At 40.5% G+C, this 20,412-nt stretch overlaps 1 protein-coding gene across 2 annotated transcripts; it reads left to right on the top strand.

Annotated features, from left to right (window-relative positions):
* The first annotated feature begins 309 nt into the window (after positions 1–309).
* Positions 310–17,765, top strand: wdr41 (WD repeat domain 41). 2 transcript variants are annotated; one of them, XM_012962436.3, is made up of 13 exons: positions 310–553; positions 1,963–2,078; positions 5,333–5,381; positions 6,134–6,265; positions 7,748–7,810; positions 8,307–8,418; positions 8,694–8,756; positions 9,031–9,141; positions 11,024–11,208; positions 11,879–12,000; positions 13,175–13,260; positions 13,511–13,644; positions 14,994–17,765. In XM_012962436.3, the coding sequence occupies exons 1-13, from the start codon at positions 506–508 to the stop codon at positions 15,153–15,155; spliced, it is 1,383 nt and encodes a 460-aa protein (XP_012817890.1). In that variant the 5' UTR covers positions 310–505; the 3' UTR covers positions 15,156–17,765. The 2 variants fall into 2 exon arrangements, with proteins under 2 accessions (XP_012817890.1, NP_001016529.1); NM_001016529.2 differs by lacking the exons at positions 13,175–13,260; positions 13,511–13,644; positions 14,994–17,765 and having other exon boundaries at positions 358–553; positions 11,024–12,616.
* The last annotated feature ends 2,647 nt before the right edge of the window (positions 17,766–20,412 follow it).

Raw genomic sequence — 20,412 nt, 5'->3', positions numbered from 1 at the left:
TGGATTTGAAGAGATTAGTTAGTAACATAGCTGGGGATCCGGATTCTATGATAATTTATCAAAAAAAAAAATATATATATATATAATATATGTATATACATGTCTATATATATATATATATTTATATATCTATATATATTTATAAAGGAACAGAGTGCCGCACACACACAGAAAAGCAAAACGTCTTTATTGAAAAATATCACGTTTTGCTTTTCTCAGTGTGCAGCACTGTTCCTATTTCTTCGGGACTAACCCTTATATATATATATTTTGCGTTCTATTTTTGGCTTGCACGCTTGCCGTAGCTCTGCTGTACCGCCAGTTGCTAAGTGACAGCCAATGACAGATTGGACCTCGCTTGTTATTGTGGAGCCTTCGCGGAAGTGATTCTGCGTATTCCTATTGGTATTTTTTGTTTGTTTTCTTTTTTCATTGTCGCTTAATCGACCGGACTTGAAAGAAGGAGACTGCGAGCCCGGGGCCGGGGACACAGGGAGACGCTGTTATGTTGCGATGGCTTCTGGGAAGTCGAGAAGCTCACAATGGAGTGGAGGTATCAGTAGCGCCCAGCGGCATTATGGGAATTCCATAGAACAGAACAGAACAGTACATAGAGGGTAGGGGCGGTGTATGGGGGGGGGGGGTATTTGGCTTGAACCCCAAGTGTCAAAGAAGCGTCTTATAGGGAAAACATGTCACATGTCAATTGTGTAGCAATTGTGTTTCCTATCTAACAGCTGTTATATCCCACACACACTGCTATCTTCCGCATTATGGGTCTCTCTTATTCCGGGGCCCACATACCATGCTCTGTAGGAGCTGCGCCACTTCTTGCCCTTGGAAAATGCCCACAGCCAGACCGACAAGCTCACAGACAGACAGACCGACAAGCTCACAGACAGACAGACCGACAAGCTCACAGACAGACAGACCGACAAGCTCACAGACAGACAGACCGACAGTGCTTGTTTCATTATAATCCCCCCTGCTCCCCAAAATATGAGCTGTTCCCATGAATACACTGTATGTGGCTTTGCTTCCACTCCTGGCTATTCTCCATTGGAACTATGGGCCTTACTTAACTGCACGTTTACAGGGCAGAGAACACAATGGATACTAGTAGCCTTGGTGTGACTTATAGAGATTGTAATCTCCTGGGAATATAATAGCCTTTTCTTGGTTTAAAATCTAAAAATGCTAGAGATCTCCAAAGAGTTCAGTTGGCCTATATATTTAAAGAGCTGCAATTCAAATGGCTTCATGGCAATGGATTGTAAAGTCTCATATTCTTTATTATTATCAGAACTACCCCAACATTCCAGTCTGACAAGCATTGGTTCTAATAGAGAATTTAGCTAATGTGTGTATGACAGAGCTTCTAGGGATTTTATACACATTGATAGGTACAGTGTAATTTCTGTCATGTGATTGTTTAAATTGACTGAATGGATTCTAGGTCAAGAGTTGTGAGGTATTGGTGAATGGTATTGCAGTGTTTGGGCCAGTGATACTTGTACTGGTATTGGATCCCTTATCCAGAAACCAGTTATCCAAAAAGTTCTGAGTTACGGAAAGGCCATCTCCCATAGACTCCATTATAAGCAAATAATTCTAATTTTTAAAAATGATTAACTTTTTCTCTGTAATAATAAAACAGTACCTTGTATAAACAGTACCTTGTATAAGGTATAGTTGGAGGCAAAACAAGCCTATTGGATTCATTCAAAATTTAAATGATTTTTATCAGACTTAAATTATGGAGATCCAAATTACAGAAAGATCCCTTATCTGGAAAACCCCAGGTCCCGAGCATTCTGGATAACAGGTCTCATACCTGTATAGTGATTCCTTCCACATGACCAGTGAGTGTATGGATATAGCACCTGCCCTTGCCCATAGCTTACATAGTTATATGTACAGTTGATACTATGCATTCTGACATAACTGTATTTTTCTTTACAGAAATCTGCGGTAGTAGATATTGGGGAAGAACAGACACAGAACCCTTATACAGAACTGTCAGTGCTACAGGGACATAATGATATTGTTCGTTTCCTTCTGCAGATAGATGAGTCCAGGTAAGAATTTATTTAGATTTAGGGATCAAAACGGTTAGTGTGCAAATGGAAAATAAAGTTGATGATTTTGTGCGTGGGCCTAATCAGCTTGTATTTCTCATTCATTGCTGGGAGCATTGTACATATTGTTTTCCGTATACATTTTTCATTAACCTTATTAACAGGAAATAAAGTAACTACCTGACCATGATTATTATGAAACCTGGATTTTGGGTTTATAAAAGCTTTAAACTTTACATTTTGTCAGTCGTTACTGTGAAAGTATCCTGCTTTGATGCTATCACTTTTATAGGCAACCAAGGCACATACTGTTCTACAGTCAAATTCCAGTTACAGCTTTAATAAGTAATTCAAGTTTGTTGGGATTTAGTAGCACATTTTTTGGAAATTAAATATAAATCAGCTTAATGAGTGTCTGCGCTTTTATACTTTATGTTCAATAAGTAATCTGCAGTATCACACCTGAGGTCTAACAAAAAAGATGTAAACAAAAAAAGCAGTTCTTATTTTTTGAAACTGATTTGCTTTGAACAGTGCAAATCGAAGAATTAATTTAGCACTCCAAAAAAAGAAAAATTGCAGTACTGCAGGTGTTTTGCTTGTATTATCGGATGCTCTGAATGTCCAGGGACAGTATAAACCCCTTTTCAACATGTGCCAGAAATATTTTTTGCCTATTTTAATTATGAAATATGTATGGTTTCTGTTCTTTTTGGCACTTAACAAGAATATAAAGCCAGTTTCACTTTAGCACTTCTTGTCACTTCTGGCTGATCAGAAAGAAACAAGATTTTATTCTTATTTGTGCGCAATTTTTTTCTGTTTAAGGCTTTTATTACATAAAAGTGCATTAAACTCCTTGTGGTAGCTCTCACCTTTCTAGCTACAGTCAAGTGATCCCAGTGGTGGCCAATAAAAAGGGCAACTATTTGGAAGTTTGGGGGTTAAACTCCACAGGAGATTTTGATCAGATTTTGTGGGTCAGATATTATCTGATCTTGTCAGGCAGCACCACAAGATTTTGTAGGATCCTATAAAAATAATAAGCCCCATAGACTGTAATGTAAAGTTGGATCAGATAAAGTCGGGTGGTGTGTTTTGTTTCTGCATCTACATCTGACAGTCAGTGTATTTCAAGGAGAAAAAAAGTCTGTCAGACACGGAAATTTTATCTCATTGGATGAAGACAGCATGCAGTGTTCATATCTGACAGTTGTGTCAGGTCATGGCTTTCATGTAGTTTATGTATCAGATTTTTGTATGAGTCCCATTAAATTTTGACCCATCCAACTTGTAGGATGCATTTTGGCGATCTGACACCATCCTAGAAAGTCTCCTGTGGAATTTAACCCTTAACCTTGAAAGCATTGAAAGCAAACAAGTTGCAGGTAAACTTAATTCCTATAAAACACGTACAATGAAGTGGTAGAATTCTTAATCAATTGGACTAAAGTGAGTGTAGGACTGGCCAGACCGGGGATGACTTTGACACAGTTGACCAGTTAAATAAATTTTAATAGGGACAAACTATACCTGTGTTGTTTACAGGGGAGATAATTTTATATAGCTTAATGCACAGAATGTCTTAGGGGTATATTTATCATGCTGTGTAAAAAGTGGAGTGAAGCATTACCGGTGATGTTGCCCAGGGCAACCAATCAGCAATCCGATTTCAACAGTTAGAAAACCAAAGCAAAGCATCTGATTGGCTGCTATGAGCAACATCACCAGTAATGGTTTACTCCACTTTTTACACAGCATGATAAATATACCCTTATTGTCTCACAGTTAGAAATAATGGGTGAGTGCAGAGGACCTCTTGTTTCCTGTCTATATGAAATTGGCTTAAAATTTAGCAGTGAGCACAACTTTTACTTTTTTGTAAAAACTAATTACCAGCCCACTGAGAAACCTCTGATAATGAGCTGCTCAAAGGCTGCTGCTTAGATAAGGGAGATCTCTGTTTGTTTAAAGATACATAGGGGCTCTGAACAAATTGCTGTGTTTATAAATGAAGAGGGAAGTGAGTTCAGTGAACATAGCCCAGCATTCAAATTAGTGCTTTATAAAGAAAATGAGGAAAATATGAATTCTTGAATTAAATGAATTAAAACATTAGTCAGAATCTTATTTCAACACAAGTCTTATTTAGTATGTTCAGTTATAGCAAGGAGTTGTAAGGTGTCATTTTACATCTTGCATCCTTAATTAACATCTTTTTCATTTAGAATGCATTCTGATAATATTCCTGGGGTACAATGTGTTGTTTTCGTTTAAAACAATGTACTTGGTAGTAGGGTTTAGGAAACATATCCATCTTTCCAAGTATCAAATCCAGCAAGGGAGTCAATTCACTTCCCTGGGTTGTTGGCGTAACCTTGATAGAAGTGGACTTTGAGAAACAAAAAAAGAGCTTATTTCCCCCTGTTATGTGAAAACTGCAGAGTTAGTTTTGAGAATTGCTGTTTTCCAAAAGCAGAAGCAATTACAAAGGCTTAAAAGATCAATAGAAATGATGGTGGTGTCCGAAGGAAAATACAAAATATTGAGACCTGTGTTCTTTTCACTTGCATCTGTCAATCCACCCGCAAACAAGCAAATCAATAGCCAAGAGAGAATGCATTAGGAGCTGCGGCTTCAGTGACAATTTGATATCATCAGCACAATTTCTTGTTTTAATAGAATCAGAAAGGGGGTTATAATAAAAGCAGTCCCATTCCCCGAGGAAGCCTGACTCTCAAATGGAGAGAACTGAAAAGATTCTCTGCACATTTATCCTAAAGCCCCAATACTGCCTCCTTTAATCGAAGAGAATTGACCTGGAATTAAAGGCCCCAGATGAATTAGGCCAAGGATAATCCAATCAATGAGCTTGCTTTATATGGGTTAAGCCCTGGTTGTCTGTAAAGTTTTTCATAGTGGTAAATTAAGTCTATTTACATCTTAATTGTACTCTCTCATGCACTCTCTTCATCTTATACCTTAACTGCCCCACTGCTGCAAGTAATATGTTGTGTAAATGAGAATTCTGGCAGGTATATCATTTTCCACTATTCCAGCATCATTACATGTTCCTGCTAAATGACATGCATCGGAACTTCTGCCCCAATGGCGCAAAGTTTATGGAATTGTTTTAGTCCCCGTATAGCAACAAAGTGCCTTGTGCAGCTTCCAGTCCCTGTGTCCTTTCCGTGAATATCTGTACATTAACTTTGTGTTGCTATTTCTTTCTTTGTTCTTCCCAAATACACTAGGTTTGCATCTGCATGTGATGATGGATCAGTCTTTATATGGGATGTTCAGGTAAGTAACTAAGCACAGGTTATAACCAATGACATCACTAAACACAGTTTATAAGAATATACTGTAATTTACAGGATGGACATGGCTCTTGTGTATTCATATATGCATGCACACATATATACAATAGTTTATTAGCCTGTGTATGGGACCCCCCTGATGACTTGTTTGACTTATAGCTGGCCAATTAGATAATCTTGTCAGATGAGGACCACAACTGTGCATTAAAGTGTTCCTCTCCTGATGGATCTCAGTAAGCCTCCGTTGCGATCTTATTATTACTCAGGGCCAAAAAACTGGATCATCCCATTTTGTGTGGGTGGCCAAATTAAGTAAAGGTCCTCATTGTCCCCAATATGCCCACCTTGAGCTGGGTGATATTGTGTTGTTCTAATTATTTGATCCTCAGGCCAAGAATTGAATCATAATGGCCACCAATACAGGCCATTGGGAGGGCTGCATTAACATAGCGACGTTTTACTTGCCCACTTGGGAAAATCAAACCTGCTTGACAGAAAGGCCCATACACAGGCCTATAAGCTGCCAACTTGTTTTGGAAGGCCACCTTTATTTAGCTAATTTGCTACCGGCTACTTCTTTTGGGCAAAGTTACTGTAAATGATCCCCAATGGTTTTTAACATTATGATTCAATCTGTTTACTTGTGTTTATGTGATTTTCAGAAATGGGTTAATTTGTAAAATTATATATAAATTACAATTCAATATTTCTAACAGGTTTTTTCTTTTTCCCCAGACCGGAGATATACTGTGTGAGCTGCGTGGACATACACAGAAGATCACAGCTATCGTTGCTTGGGGAGCATCGGACATTCTTCAGGGAAAGACAGATATAATTCTGACCGCTTCCTCGGATAAAACAGTGATTGTATCCTTCAATACCTGCAGCCTAGCAGAAAGCATTCATTTAGTGTGCCGTGTTAAGTGTGCTGTGTTTAGTGTGCTGTTTCCATACTCTCAGCTTGTACAGAAATAAAAATGTGCATTATATTAATTACACCACATTAATCGATATCTGTGCTTAAAGGGGTTGTTCACCCTTTAAAATAACTCTGGTGTGATGTAGGGAGTGCTATGCTGAGACAATTTGCAGTTGGTCTTCCTTCTTTAATATCTGTGGTTTTTTAATTATTTAACTTTTTGTTCTGGATTTCTCAGGTTTAGAATTGTAGCAGTTGCAGTCTGGTTGCTAGGGTCCAAATTACCCTAGTAACAATGATAACATTTTAGCCTCACAGAGCAATAGGTTCTTTGCTCCTGGATCAGTGACTCTCATTTGAAAACTAGGAAGAGTCAAAAGAGACAAAAAATGAAGACCAAGTTGTCTTAAAGGTGAACCACCCCTTTAAAATATATAGGGGAACAGTAGGATGCAGTTGGCCTTTGTTATGTTGTATGTGTCACATAATCCCGCCTAAAAGAAAGTTAAAGAAACACATTTCCTTTAATGTGACAAAACTAAAAAAAGATTCTAGCAGTCTAGTTCCTAGAGACAACATTGTTTTGTATAACTAAAAAGAATATCAGCAGATTTTCCCCGGTTTTAGATGGCAACAAATATGTGTTACCTACTTAAGACTTCAGCTTAAAAAGATGAAAAACACCTGCCACCCTATGGATGTTCAGATTATTGTGCTGCCAATGGAATTCTATCCAAATTGGCACCGGCATCATTTGTTGATATAGTACATAGATATCAAATATACCGGTATATGAAATCTTTGCAGGGGAGGAGGTGCTAAAACATTGATTTTACAAATTGTAACAACTTCACAGCTTACTGACAACATGCAGGAACTACATAACCCACAATGCATTGCACAGTTGTGGGATTTGGAAGATACAGACTGAAAGTAGGCAGAGGATATTCAACTACTGGTACATTGTATTTGAGTCACAAAGTAGTCAGTCAGATCAGCAGGAAAACGGGGCGGGGCTTAGGGAACTGTTCCAAATCATATTATTGCTGCGCTATTTGTATTGCACAGTGTTGCTGCTGCTCATTAGTTTGCCTTGCTGAGTGCTGCTGGTAAAGCTTTGGTAGGACATTGCTGTTGTTACAGAAGCCTTTTGGGGTACAGATGCAGCAAACTAACTGTTTGGTCTTGTGTTTAATAGAATAGCCTTATTTTTTGGTAAGCACTTTAATTAGCCCAGACTCCTGCCATAGTTCTAAAAATAAAAATGAGCTTAATTAATAGTCAGTTCATGGACATCCATGGACCCTTTTGCATAAGTTCAGAGGAATGGTATATATTTCACACATTGCTAATCAGAGTCTGGAGAAGAAACTAATAATCCATTTATCCTCCGTGAGGCTTCTAATTGATTTCCTTACAATACATATCAGGCCTGGGATTGTGACAGTGTACAGCAAGTGCAGAAGGCAACCGATTTCCACTCCACTGTAAAGGTATTTTCCTTTTCTCTTGGTAACTTCTCTTATCTATGTATCTTTTCAGCCTTTATTAAGGAGAAAATATTCATTTTCATAACAAGCGTTCATCAGGTGATGTGTGCTGCCCTGTTTATACATATGAGTAGGAGCTTTGATGCTTTAAAGTATAAGGAGGATGTGCAGAAAACTGGCAAAATGGCACTCCTTTGTCATGTGAATAAATGCAACATACAGAGCACTAGTATAGACACGTGCAATGCAATCAATTGTACTGCACTTTCGGTGTTGTAGCTGAATTTGTACCTACATATTGGCCTATAAGCAAAAGGCCTGCCACCAAAATAAGACGTAATATGATAAACTGTAATACAATTGATTAAAATACTTCAATTATTCTCATTACTTTACATTATCTTTCCCAAGTTCATACTGATTTCCATAAAAATGCATTTTGTCTGTTTCAAGCACAAATAACTGGACTACACTTTCTATTTTATTTTATGTTCTGTAGACACTGCTAGTCCTTCAGAGCCTGGATGTGTGGCTGTCTGGTGGCAATGAATTGCGTGTCTGGAACCGGGAATTCAATCTGCTATGTGAGACTGGCTATTTTGTGGATGGTGGTGAGTCCGATTCCTCACAGACCAGTGTATAGGCAGAATAGGGCGAGACCGCTTTCGTTGTTGCTGTAATCAGTGTGTGTAAAACTCTAGTCCAGGCTATTGCTCCATGAACATTTTGATAATACATTGATGGATTTTGTGGTTGTTAGTACCATTTACTTACTGGTGGGTTTCACAGACTGGTTTATTAGCTCTGTTTTACTATTGAATTGAGAGCAGCATGGTTATTTGTGCTTCTATAATAAATATGCATACATTTATTTTCCTCCCCAAAGGTATCAGCTCTTTGATTGAACTACCCAAAAACTGTGTGGCTGCAGCCATTGGCAAAGATTTAAGTAAGTCACTATATCCTATTTTAAGTGTATTTGTAGTAACAAGCCCACTATCTGGGGCTCAGTACGCTTGTGATTTATGGAGTTTCTTTGAGCAGTACTAAATATTGGTACTCTGTGTCCCAGCAGTGATGGAACCCCCTAGGTGTATCCTCCTGATTCATTGCCTATTGCTACCAGATGTAGTATACATCTTAACATTTACAGTCTCAGTTATTATCCCTAGCAGAATAATTGTATATATATTTTTTGTGACCTAAATAATTTTATTTTACAGTAATCTTTAAACTCAGTGTTGCCAGCAGAGAGAGTGATCAGTGGGATGTGTCTGAAGTAAGGTGCCTGACTGCTCACCAAGATATCATTCGCTCACTGATAACGGTCAATGGTAAGGTAATCCTTTCCTAATGCCCTATACCAGTGCTGTCCAACTGGCGGCTCACGACCCCCCTCTGTGTGGCCCCCCACCTGTCTGGCTGCTTTGATGGTTTACCTTTGAGTAAGCTTTAAATTGTATCAGTACTGAGATTAACTGGCCCCCTGCATGGTTCTCACCTCAGATTCAGGTTGTAATTCCCCTGTATTGTTTAAAAATGTAATCCCTCTGTACTGTTCACACTTTTTAATCCCTGCATTGTTCACCCCCTGCAGTGTTCACACCTCAGGCTCAGACTGTAATCACCCACATTGTTCACCTGTTCACACCTCAGACATTGTAGGTAGTACCTGGACTATGCTGCCTGTGTGTATGGCACACACAGGGAGCATAGGGTAGGTACATTATGGAACATAGGCAGCATAGGGCAGGGAGGGTATGGCACACAGGCAGGGTAGGACAGGCAGAGCATGGCACACACGGGCAGCTAAGGGTAGGCAGAGTATGGCACACACGCAGTGTAGGGCAGGTGGAGTATGGCACACACAGGCAGGGTAAGGCAGGCAGAGTATGGCACACACAGGCAGCATAGGGCAGGCAGAGTATGGCACACACAGGCAGGGTAGGGCAGGCGGAGTATGGCACACACAGGCAGCATAGGGCAGGCAGAGTATGGTACACACAGGCAGCATAGGGCAGGCAGAGTATGGCACACACACACAGGCAGGGTAGGGCAGGCAGAATATGGCACACACAGGCAGGGTAGGGCAGGCAGAGTATGGCACACACAGGCAGCATAGGGCAGGCAGAGTGCTGCCTGTGTGTGCCATACTCTGCCTGCCTTTTGCTGCCTGTGGGAGGTGAACCTTGCAGGGGTTTGTTAGCAGTTGGAAATAGCCATTAAATGGTCCCTGAGGCTGATGCCACACGTGGCGTTTTTCCGCTGCGTTTTTTCTCAGCCTAAAAATGCCACACAAGCCACACAGCCCGAGACTATGGTGTTTTTCAGCCTAGTACTGGTGGCGTAAGAAAATCCCGTTTCCATTGTGCTAATAGTGCTCAATAGCAAAAAACGCAGCGTATTTCTGCTAGGTCTGGCAGCTGCCTTTGTGTATACATAGGAATAGCTTGCTTTGCAAATACTGGCGTATTTCGGCCAACGCTTGAAAAATCCGTGCTAAGGCGTTTTCTAGCGTATTTCGCATTGTGTGGTTTGCTTCGCGTCTTTTCAAGTTATTTCTATGGATGATGATATCAGGCGTTTTTCAGCCGCCGAGAGAATTAGAAAATACGCAGCGTAAAAACGCCACGTGTGGCATCAGCCTAAGGTGTGTTATTATTTGCTGGGAGCTGCTATCCACAGGGGAGGAGGAGGCATATGGATTTAAGGGTGTGTCTTAATATGATATAATATAATTCTTTTACATATGATGGTTGATATCCCCGCAATAAGGACCAAGCAATTGGGTTTTTGCTGCACTACCACCATTGTGATAAAATAGGTGTGGTCTGCAGTGGGTGTGGTTTAAAAAGGGGAGTGGTCAAAACTGGCCTCCATTAGCAGCCCTCCACCATGTATGCAAGAGAAATTCTGGCCCTCGGCACCGCAGAAGTTGGACAGCACTGCCCTATACCTTGCCAGAAGGTCAGAGTGAGATACTCTCACAGGGGCCCATGAGGCTTAGTAGAGTTGGCCACATACTCTGGCCACATACATTGGCCATGCCAGGAATTCCCCAGGGCATATTACTTCATTACAGGTGATTTGACAACATGTATAGATAACAGATTGCCTTTTTCCAAAATGATGAGAAACATATACCACATAAATGCACCAATAGCATCTGTCTGTCTATCTATATTACAGCAATAATAATTGAATCCTTTGCTCCAGATCTAACCTTTGTGAGTGGTTCCCATGCCGGAGAGCTAATTGTTTGGGATGCCTTAGACTGGACATTTAAGGCGGTTGAGCGAAACTTTTCAGAGATCTTATCCCCTCAAGATGCTCCGCAAGAAATTAAACTACTGCAGACACCAGAGGAGATTTCTGTTCAACATCTTGCATCCGATGAAGAAGTGGGTAAAACTGAATCCCAAGTCTAGGGAAGCTGATTTACTTAGAAAATAAGACAAGAGACGGTCCTTGCATTCTTCCTCAAATTCTTCTTTAATTATCTTTTACATCCCCTCCCATGGTTTCTTCCACCAGCTCCACAGTTTGGGAACTGTGCACTACTAGTGTGATACAGCTTTACTCTGAGTTAATACAGAGGGGTTTTAAATAAGCAGTAAGATTTATTAAATAAAGTTATGCAGTACAGTGCCACATATTTTCAGCATGGGGAAACACGGCAGTAACAGAATTCTCACATACACATGGGTTGCATGTATAAATGGACACGGACATCCCTAGTAGGTGGTCACCCAGTTCTACTCTACTTTCCCAGAGAAATACTGATCATCATACCATACATTCTGTGGAGAGCAGACAATCTGTGGATTCTGGCAAATTCCAGAGGGGCTGCTTTAAGATGCCATAGGCATTTGGGCCTCTTTGAACTGGAAATGCCAGGTCCTATTTTGTATCCCAGTGCCGGTCTGTTGGGGAGCTCATAGTAAGGAGTCCTATCTCAGTACAGCCCTAAATGTATGCTGAATATGATTTGCCTGAACTTTTTGTTTGGCCTGGTTACCTTATATTGGGTAGAATCCTTATTAAGGACTGAATGTTGATGGTTTTGTGCAGAGTGTTTTCGCTGCAGTGGGAAGAGGCCTCTACGTGTACAACCTGCAGGTGAAGCGAGTGATTGCTTATCAGAAGAGAGCCCATGACTCAAGCATCCAGCACATTGCAAAACTTCCCAATGGGTACTGTTTCCTCATTTTACCTGCATGCATGGATTTTAGGTCTGAAAAAAAATGTCAAGGGCTATTGTTAATACTTATTTACTGGAATGATTATTTGTTGGGATATTTTAAAGCAGGTAAAGACAGCCTAGGACTCTCTAGAACAGGGATCCCCAACCTTTTATACCTGTGAGCCACATTCAAATGGAAAAAGTGTTTGGGAGCAACCCAAGCATGGAAAAGTTTCTAGGGGGCGCAAATAAGAGCTATACTTGGCTATTTGGTAGCCCCGGTGTGGACTGGCAGCCTATAGAAGGCTCTGTTTGGCTTTATACTGGGTTTTATGCAACTAAAGCTTGCCTCCTAACCAGAAATTCAAAAATTAACACCTACTTTGAGGCCCCTGAGAGCAACATCCAAGGGGTTGGTGAGCAACATGTTGCTCATGAACCACTGGTTGGGGATCACTGCTCTAGAAGGTAAAGCTTTTCACAGCCTTAGATAAACTGCTGTGTTTATTGCGCAGTGAATACTCTATGCATTGTATTATTAGTTAATGTAGGGGCTTTTTTTAACATTCATTACCTCTGTATTTTCTAATCCTCAATATTTTGCTTAAAATAAAGTTTAAAATAAATCCACGCTCATTTGTTGCCAAATCTGGCAAAGTTGCTCTTGTGTACTTGCTGACCTTGCTAAATTAGTTTAACAGTATCGACTATAGACTTCTTCCCATTGTAATTCTAAGATGTTCCCCACTCTTCCCATGGGTGCAGTCAAAATTATTTACACAGTAGAGTCATTAATATGATGTGGCAACTAGTAGTCACAAGAACTAGAACAGCCTGGGCCCATGTAGATTTCCTAAGCTGCGGTTTATCCCCTGCACCTTTTGTGTCAGTGTGTAGATTGTTGTTATTATTTTGTATAGGTAGCCTCTGTATCATGTGATTGCTATAGAAAATCTACAAGTACATTTGATATTACAACTGAGAAGGACATGGGAAATAATCTTTACAGATTCAGAATGCTGTTGGCCATACAAATTTGCAGCAGTGAGTAAAAAGAGACTTTGCTGTAGTTATTTTTAAAGCCCAGTAGATGCACCACTGCACCTCAGGAAGTGGAAACTAATCTGCTGGAAGGCTGAATTGCACCACTCGACCAATGACTTTGTACTTGCCCCATTCTATAGGCAGTTTGTTTCCTGCTCAGAGGATGGCAGTGTTCGTATCTGGGAATTGCGCTCCAAGCCACTTCACGCAGAGTCAGTGCCGGCAGGTACAGTACGTCCAAGTAACATGGCGGCCCCTGTGTTGCTCAACACTCATTTCTTGTACATCCCTGTTAATAAAGGTTCCTTGTTGTCTCAATTCATCAGTTATGCACTTGGCTTTCAATGCCGCTCCCTCGGGATAACTTAACATGTCCAGTTGCTTTAGACAAATCATTAGAAGATACCAGCAATAATAAATCTTATCTTGCCAGATATCAGCAATATTTCTCTTACTGTTATTTTCCCTTTGCACAGGCTTCTTTAGTATGTGGGGATTTGGAAAAGCTGCCAAGCAATCCAGTCATGCAGTGAAGAAACCACATGATACTGGGATAGTAGCAACTCTGGAGCTGATTGGGAATTTAATTGGCCATTCAGGATCCGTACAGGTACAATCTGATGTAAAGAGGTTTGTTATCTGTGATTTATAAAATCTGCTTAAACTGTGCTTTCCTTGTGAACCATGGGAGAATGCACTTTCCATGTCAACCATGAGGGGATGCACGTTCCTTGTTAAACATGGGAGAATCCATGTTCCTTGTGAACCATGGGGAATGCACTTTCCTTGTTAACCATGGGAGGAGGAGGATGCACGTTCCTTGTGAATCATGGGAGAATGCACGTTCCTTGTGAAACATGGGGGAATGCACGTTCCTTGTGAAACATGGGGGAATGCACGTTCCTTGTGAAACATGGGGGAATGCACGTTCCTTGTGAAACATGGGGGAATGCACGTTCCTTGTGAAACATGAGGGAATGCACGTTCCTTGTGAAACATGGGGGAATGCACGTTCCTTGTGAAACATGAGGGAATGCACGTTCCTTGTGAAACATGGGGGAATGCACGTTCCTTGTGAAACATGGGGGAATGCACGTTCCTTGTGAATCATGGGAGAATGCACGTTCCTTGTGAAACATGGGGGAATGCACGTTCCTTGTGAAACATGAGGGAATGCACGTTCCTTGTGAAACATGGGGGAATGCACGTTCCTTGTGAATCATGGGGGAATGCACCTTCCTTGTGAATCATGGGAGAATGCACCTTCCTTGTGAATCATGGGAGAATGCACCTTCCTTGTGAATCATGGGAGAATGCACCTTCCTTGTGAATCATGGGAGAATGCACGTTCCTTGTGAAACATGGGGGAATGCACGTTCCTTGTGAATCATGGGAGAATGCACATTTCTTGTGAATCATGGGAGAATGCACGTTCCTTGTGAATCATGGGAGAATGCACGTTCCTTGTAAATCATGGGAGAAAATGGATTAGAAAGTTTCTTTGTTCAAATAGTCCAGTATTCTTCCACACATAACATTTCTCATAACAGTTTGGCCAGCAGGGATCTTTGAAGCAGTTCATAGAGTTCATAGGCACTTTTACTGAACTAAATATGTCAAAAACTGGGGTATTTTTAACCTCAAACTATTTAGTATACGTATACTCTATACTTGGGCAGTTTAGTGAGGTGAGTGTCTCTTTAAGGTGCAGATTTAGCAAAATCACCCCAGAAAAATTCCCCCCCACTCTCTATTCATTTCTATGGGATTTTTAGAAGTGTATTTATAAACAGTGTACTTGAACTTTCACCCATTGATAAATACACTTCTAAAAATCCTATAGGAAAAAATAGAAAGTGGGGAAATTTTTCTGTAATAAATCTTCCCCAAAGTGTTTACATATTTGCAGACTTTGACACCATTAATACTAACCAACCTTTTTTAAAAAATTTTTTTTAGATGTTCCTTTATTTTAAAGATCACGGCCTGGTAACGTGCTCTGCTGACCATCTCATCATCATATGGAAGGAAGGGAATCGCGAGTCTAGGCTTCGCAGCTTGATGCTGTTTCAGAAGCTAGAGCAAAATGGCGACCTGAACCCAAGGTTTTCCCTTAACTGAGCTACTTGCAGGGGGATCTAGCGGTATGGTTTACAGCAGCAGCCTTCACACTGTGCTTCTCCATAACCACAGCGCCTCCCAGCAAGCTCATTCTGTTGGGCAGTGCCGGGAGTTGCTTGGCCACTGTAGCTAGAGAGCAACGGGATGTAGGTTTCTGTAGTATTACAGTATTCACTGGGTGTAAATAGTAGCAGAGACACTGATCATTTTAAGATTGGCATCATGTTTACAAAATTGAATGACTGCCACTGATTGCATTGTGCTACTCTTACAATGAAGCTTTTATTTTTGTACAAATGTTTTATATTTTATTTTAGCTTTTTTTATGTTGCCTTTAATCTTGTATTTTGCCCTGGTGCCAGTAATAGTTTTTCCAGAGAGGTCACATGGTTATTACCCCTGTATAAAATACAGGAGACTGGATTAGTAATAATCCCCAGCAAGACTTGCCTCTGTACATTCATCCTGACATCTGGGCGTCAATGCTATTAAACTGCCCTGAAGTAGCAGAATCCTGAGTCTCCAGAGGATGGGCCCGTCCTACACAGTGCAAATCAGCATAAGTTTTAGTGCTAAGTGTGCACTTTGCCCAGAGATTGTTTCACAATGGACATAGAAGGAAGAGACAGTGGCGGAAAGATTGTTAATTGCCTGTCAAGAGTCATGGTTCTTCCCTGACAGCTTTTTAGGCCACTTTCACCTGCAATTAAGGCCGAGGCTGTTATGTCCTGGAAAGCTGGCAGTACCCCATCTGTGAGACTGGGGCCATTAAAGGAACATTTTACAAAGAAGTTTGGAAAAGAAAGAAGGGCATGCCTATGACTTTAGCTGCTCTTAAAGGAATACTGTCATGGGAAAACATGTTTTTTACACAAAACATCAGATTCCTGCATTGAAATACATTTTTCAAAAAAACAAACAGATTTTTTTAAACTTAATATTGAAATTTGACATGGGGCTAGCCATATTCTTAGTTTCCCAGGTGCCCAATACTCTGATAAAATTCAGCCACTTTTTACTGCTGCGCTGCAAGTTGGAGTAATATCACCTTCCCCCCCAGCAGCCGATCAGCAGAACAACGGGAAGGGAGCAAGATAGCAGCTATTTGACACCTACATTGCTAAAAAAAATTAGCCCATGCCCCACCTAGTGGTAGATATGAGAATAACACTCAATAGTATGAAATCTAAGTCCGGCTTGGGACTCCTCCAGTTACACCTGAGTAGAAGAAATAATAGGTTACCTGAAAGCAGTTCTAATGTGTAGTGCTGGCTCCTTCTGAAAGCTCAGACTCAGGCACAATGCACTGAGATGGCGCCTACACACCAATATTACAGCTAAAAAATACGTTTGTTGGTTTAAGAATAAAATTTTATTTAGCATATGCTATTTAGGTTTCTGAAGGGTTAAATTCGGCGCTCATATAGTGTGCGTCAAAAATGTTTTCAAAAAGTCACGATTTTTAGGATTCGTTTCGGCCAGGAGTGTGGATTCTGCCGAATCCGAATCCTGCTGAAATAGGCCGAATCCTGGGTTCGGTGCATCCCTAGGTTTTACCAATGAAGATTTACCCAATGAGGTCAGGTTCCCATGCACACACAACATACCACTACTATTGTTTGTGGCCAAAGTTCTTCAAAAATGTTATTGGTACAGGTATAGGATCCATTATCTGGAAACCCGTTATCCACAAAGTTCAGAATTACGGGAAGGCCATCTACCATGGTCTCCATTATGAGCAAATAATTCTCTTTAAAAATGATTCCCTTTTCTCTGTAATAATAAAACAGTACCTGTACTTGATCCCAACTAAGATATAATTACCCCTTATTGGGGGCAGAACAGCCCTATTGGGTTTATTTAATGGTTAAATGATTCCCTTTTCTCTGTAATAATAAAACAGTACCTGTACTTGATCCCAACTAAGATATAATTACCCCTTATTGGGGGCAGAACAGCCCTATTGGGTTTATTTAATGGTTAAATGATTCCCTTTTCTCTGTAATAATAAAACAGTACCTGTACTTGATCCCAGCTAAGATATAATTACCCCTTATTGGAGGCAAAATGATTTTTAGTAGACTTAAGGTATGAAGATTCAAAACAAGGAGAGATCACTTATCCGAAAATCCCAGGTCCCGAGCATTCTGGATAACAGGTCCTATACCTGTACGAATCACTTGTGTGTTTTTCTCATGATCTCCTGTATAACTATGTGACTGCTCTATGTATTTATTGTGTTGTTATTATGACTACACAAATGCACTTTTTTACTTTTCTGCTTTTAACTTATAATTGTTCTGATGCTTCAGTAATAAGTACAAGTTCTAGGGATGATTTATGAAGTGCTATGTGCAAGTACCGGCGCACTAATGCTTGCAGGATATACCGTATCCTAGGTTGCTGAGCTTTACTGGCAGGCTCCCTGGTGTATTGGTTAACTATTCATTTATAATTATCATGTATTAGAGAAAAAATACAAAAAAAATTCCTTTTGTGTTGAAAATTATGCACAGGTCTTACTAAGGCAACTCCTGCCATCGCCATTGCTCTGTACAAAGTCATGTTCATAATATGGTTGTATATGTATAATAAAATGGTTGCCTGTCAGTGTGTGAGGAGTTTCTTCATTATTCTGATTATTTAGTATTTTTTTGTCTGTAATGTGAAAATGATACCATACCATGAAAATGTCAGCCATACACTTCAGTAATAGAACAATTTTGCCATATAAATAGTTAACAAACTATGTGCAGCTGAAGAGATATTAACCTCAGAATCATTCCTTCTGCCGATCCTTCAGCAGACTTAACTCCTATTGGTTGTGCCTCCTGTCAGTCTGACACTGCTTCCTGTGCCTGTGACAGAGTGCTGCCCAGGCCTGGACTGGCAATCTGTGTGTTCTGGCAAATGCCAGAGGGGCTGCTGTAATATGCCACAGACAGTCACTATTTATTGGGCTGGTGGGGGCTGTTTGGGCCTCTGTGTACATAGCAACAGAAATGTTTTTTTCCTTTTTTAATTCCAAACAAATAGTGTGTAGAATCAGATGTTCTGTAGGTTCATGCTGTTACAGATATTCAATCCAAAAGCCTCCACAGTTTAGTAGAATCCTGCACTGAAATTGTGTATTTTGCTTTTTTTGTTGAAAATATATTTGAATATATTTCATTCTGAAATTTGACTTGAGTGCCCTCAGCCATGTGACCTGTGCTCTGATAAACTTCAGTCACACTTTACTGCTGAGCTGCAAGTTGGAGTAATATCACCCCCTCCCAGCAGAACTGATATTGCCACCATGTTTCTATGCTGCTCTGCTTTGGGCTAACACTGCTGGTGGCATTACTCTCCTGTATTTTAGTGACTGGGGAAACAGGCAAAACTGCCCGTACTGCCTCTCAATTGCTGTAAGGACAATGGCAGACAGGGGACTTTGTCGGCATTAACAAACCGCACTCCCCGCAGGCAACAGGTGACCAGAAAATACCTTTGACTTGCTCCTTGAGTGAATGCACATGGGTAAAATAGACTTCTGGATTAACTACGCAAAAATGCTGCACACAGGGGGGTAACGTGTGGAGGGGTCCGACATCCATCACTACTCAGTCACTCAAGATGCGTTTCATTTAATGTTATCAGGAGTGGCAATGGGGTATTTTAGCCGCCCTGACTGCTGGCTTACAAAATGCCCTGTGTGCCCCAGCCCTCATGGCTAACACAGCTAGTAGAGCTGCTTATTATATGCTTGCATATGTTTTTGGGACAAGAACCAACTGTACTTGCTGCGTCTGGCAGCTTCACTTTACATAAATAGGAAATGGCACCAGTGTTTTCAGCAGTTTCCCTGACAGCTAAATTACACTGTCCCATAACTGCCCCATGTGCCACTGGCTTCAGAAGGCTGGAGAAGGCTTCAGCATTGCAGTTCAAAATAAACATTTTCTGCATTTGTTAAAATGCTCCTATGCTCCACCTAGTGGTAGATAAGAGAATAGCACCCAAGCTGGAGAAATAGGAGATGAAGGGAAGCCCTTCACACTAGGACAGTGGTTCTCAACCTTCCTAATGCCGCGACCCTTTAATACAGTTCCTCATGGTGTGGTGACCCCCAACCATAAAATTATTCCTAAGATCATCAGAAATATGTGTTTTCCGATGGTCTTAGGCGACCCCTGTGAAAGGGTCATTCAACCCCCAGGTTGAGAAGTGCTGCACTAGGAGATAAGGTTTGTACAGCCAAAGCAACAACTGCCTGAACAGATTTCCATTTTGCTGTACTGGCTGCCCACACCAATAATATAACAAAAAATGCATTTATTGGTTTGAGAATAAGATTTTAAATTGTAGAATGTATTTGTTATAGGGCCACCAGAGTACTGTAGTAACAACTACACAATGGAAATCATAAGTGACAAATAAAATTGTTATAAGTTGGCAGCTTTATAGGATAAGTAAGCCTTTAAAATAAGTGCCTGTTAAACTGATGAGAGTGCTATTCTAACATTTTTTTTTCAAGAATGAATTTCGAAACAACAGCACCACCTCCTGGTCAAGAGAAAGAAAGACGGCTGCTCTACTGGTTAGGAAAAACATTAGAAACCTCGGATAACTTTCCTCACGTTTTTCCTCTTTCTTCTCAGGAAAACTTCTTCAACATCATGTTTAGAAACTGACCAGCAAGTGGCGCTGTTGTGGCAAAACTCATTCATACTGATCGTACCTATATCCCATAATAATACACTATAGTAAATTTTATATTCACTTATTTTAAAGGTTTAGTTGTTCTTTATCAGGCAGTGTATACTGAACAGGCCTGGATAAGTGACATTCATTTAAATTACTGTTACAACAATCGGCTTGCTACAACATAATCTAAAGCCAGTTGAGCAACATAATTTAATTTTTCTGAAATGTGAGAAATGCCACCTTTTATCTGAGATATGGCTGTAGGTGGGAGTCCCTGCCATCCGTTACTAATCCCTTGGGCCCGCGCTCACACCCCAGCAGCCCTTCGCTTATCCCAACAGGGTGAACCCTATACAGCAGTGCTCAGGCCGAACCTCTATCCACATACACTCTAGTCCAGTAATAAAACACACAACATGCACAGTCAACAATTTAAAATACTACAAAAATTCTACAAAAAAAAACCAGAACCTCTTTAAAGTTTTGTCAAAATTGAACTTTTTTTTTTTTTTTAAACACAGAGAAGAGTCACACACAGGAGAACAGAGACGGCACCACAAGCATCAGTACA

Source organism: Xenopus tropicalis, chromosome 1 (genome assembly GCF_000004195.4).
Source record: "Xenopus tropicalis strain Nigerian chromosome 1, UCB_Xtro_10.0, whole genome shotgun sequence".
NCBI lineage: Eukaryota > Metazoa > Chordata > Amphibia > Anura > Pipidae > Xenopus > Xenopus tropicalis.
This window is presented reverse-complemented; position numbering and strand designations above follow the sequence as displayed.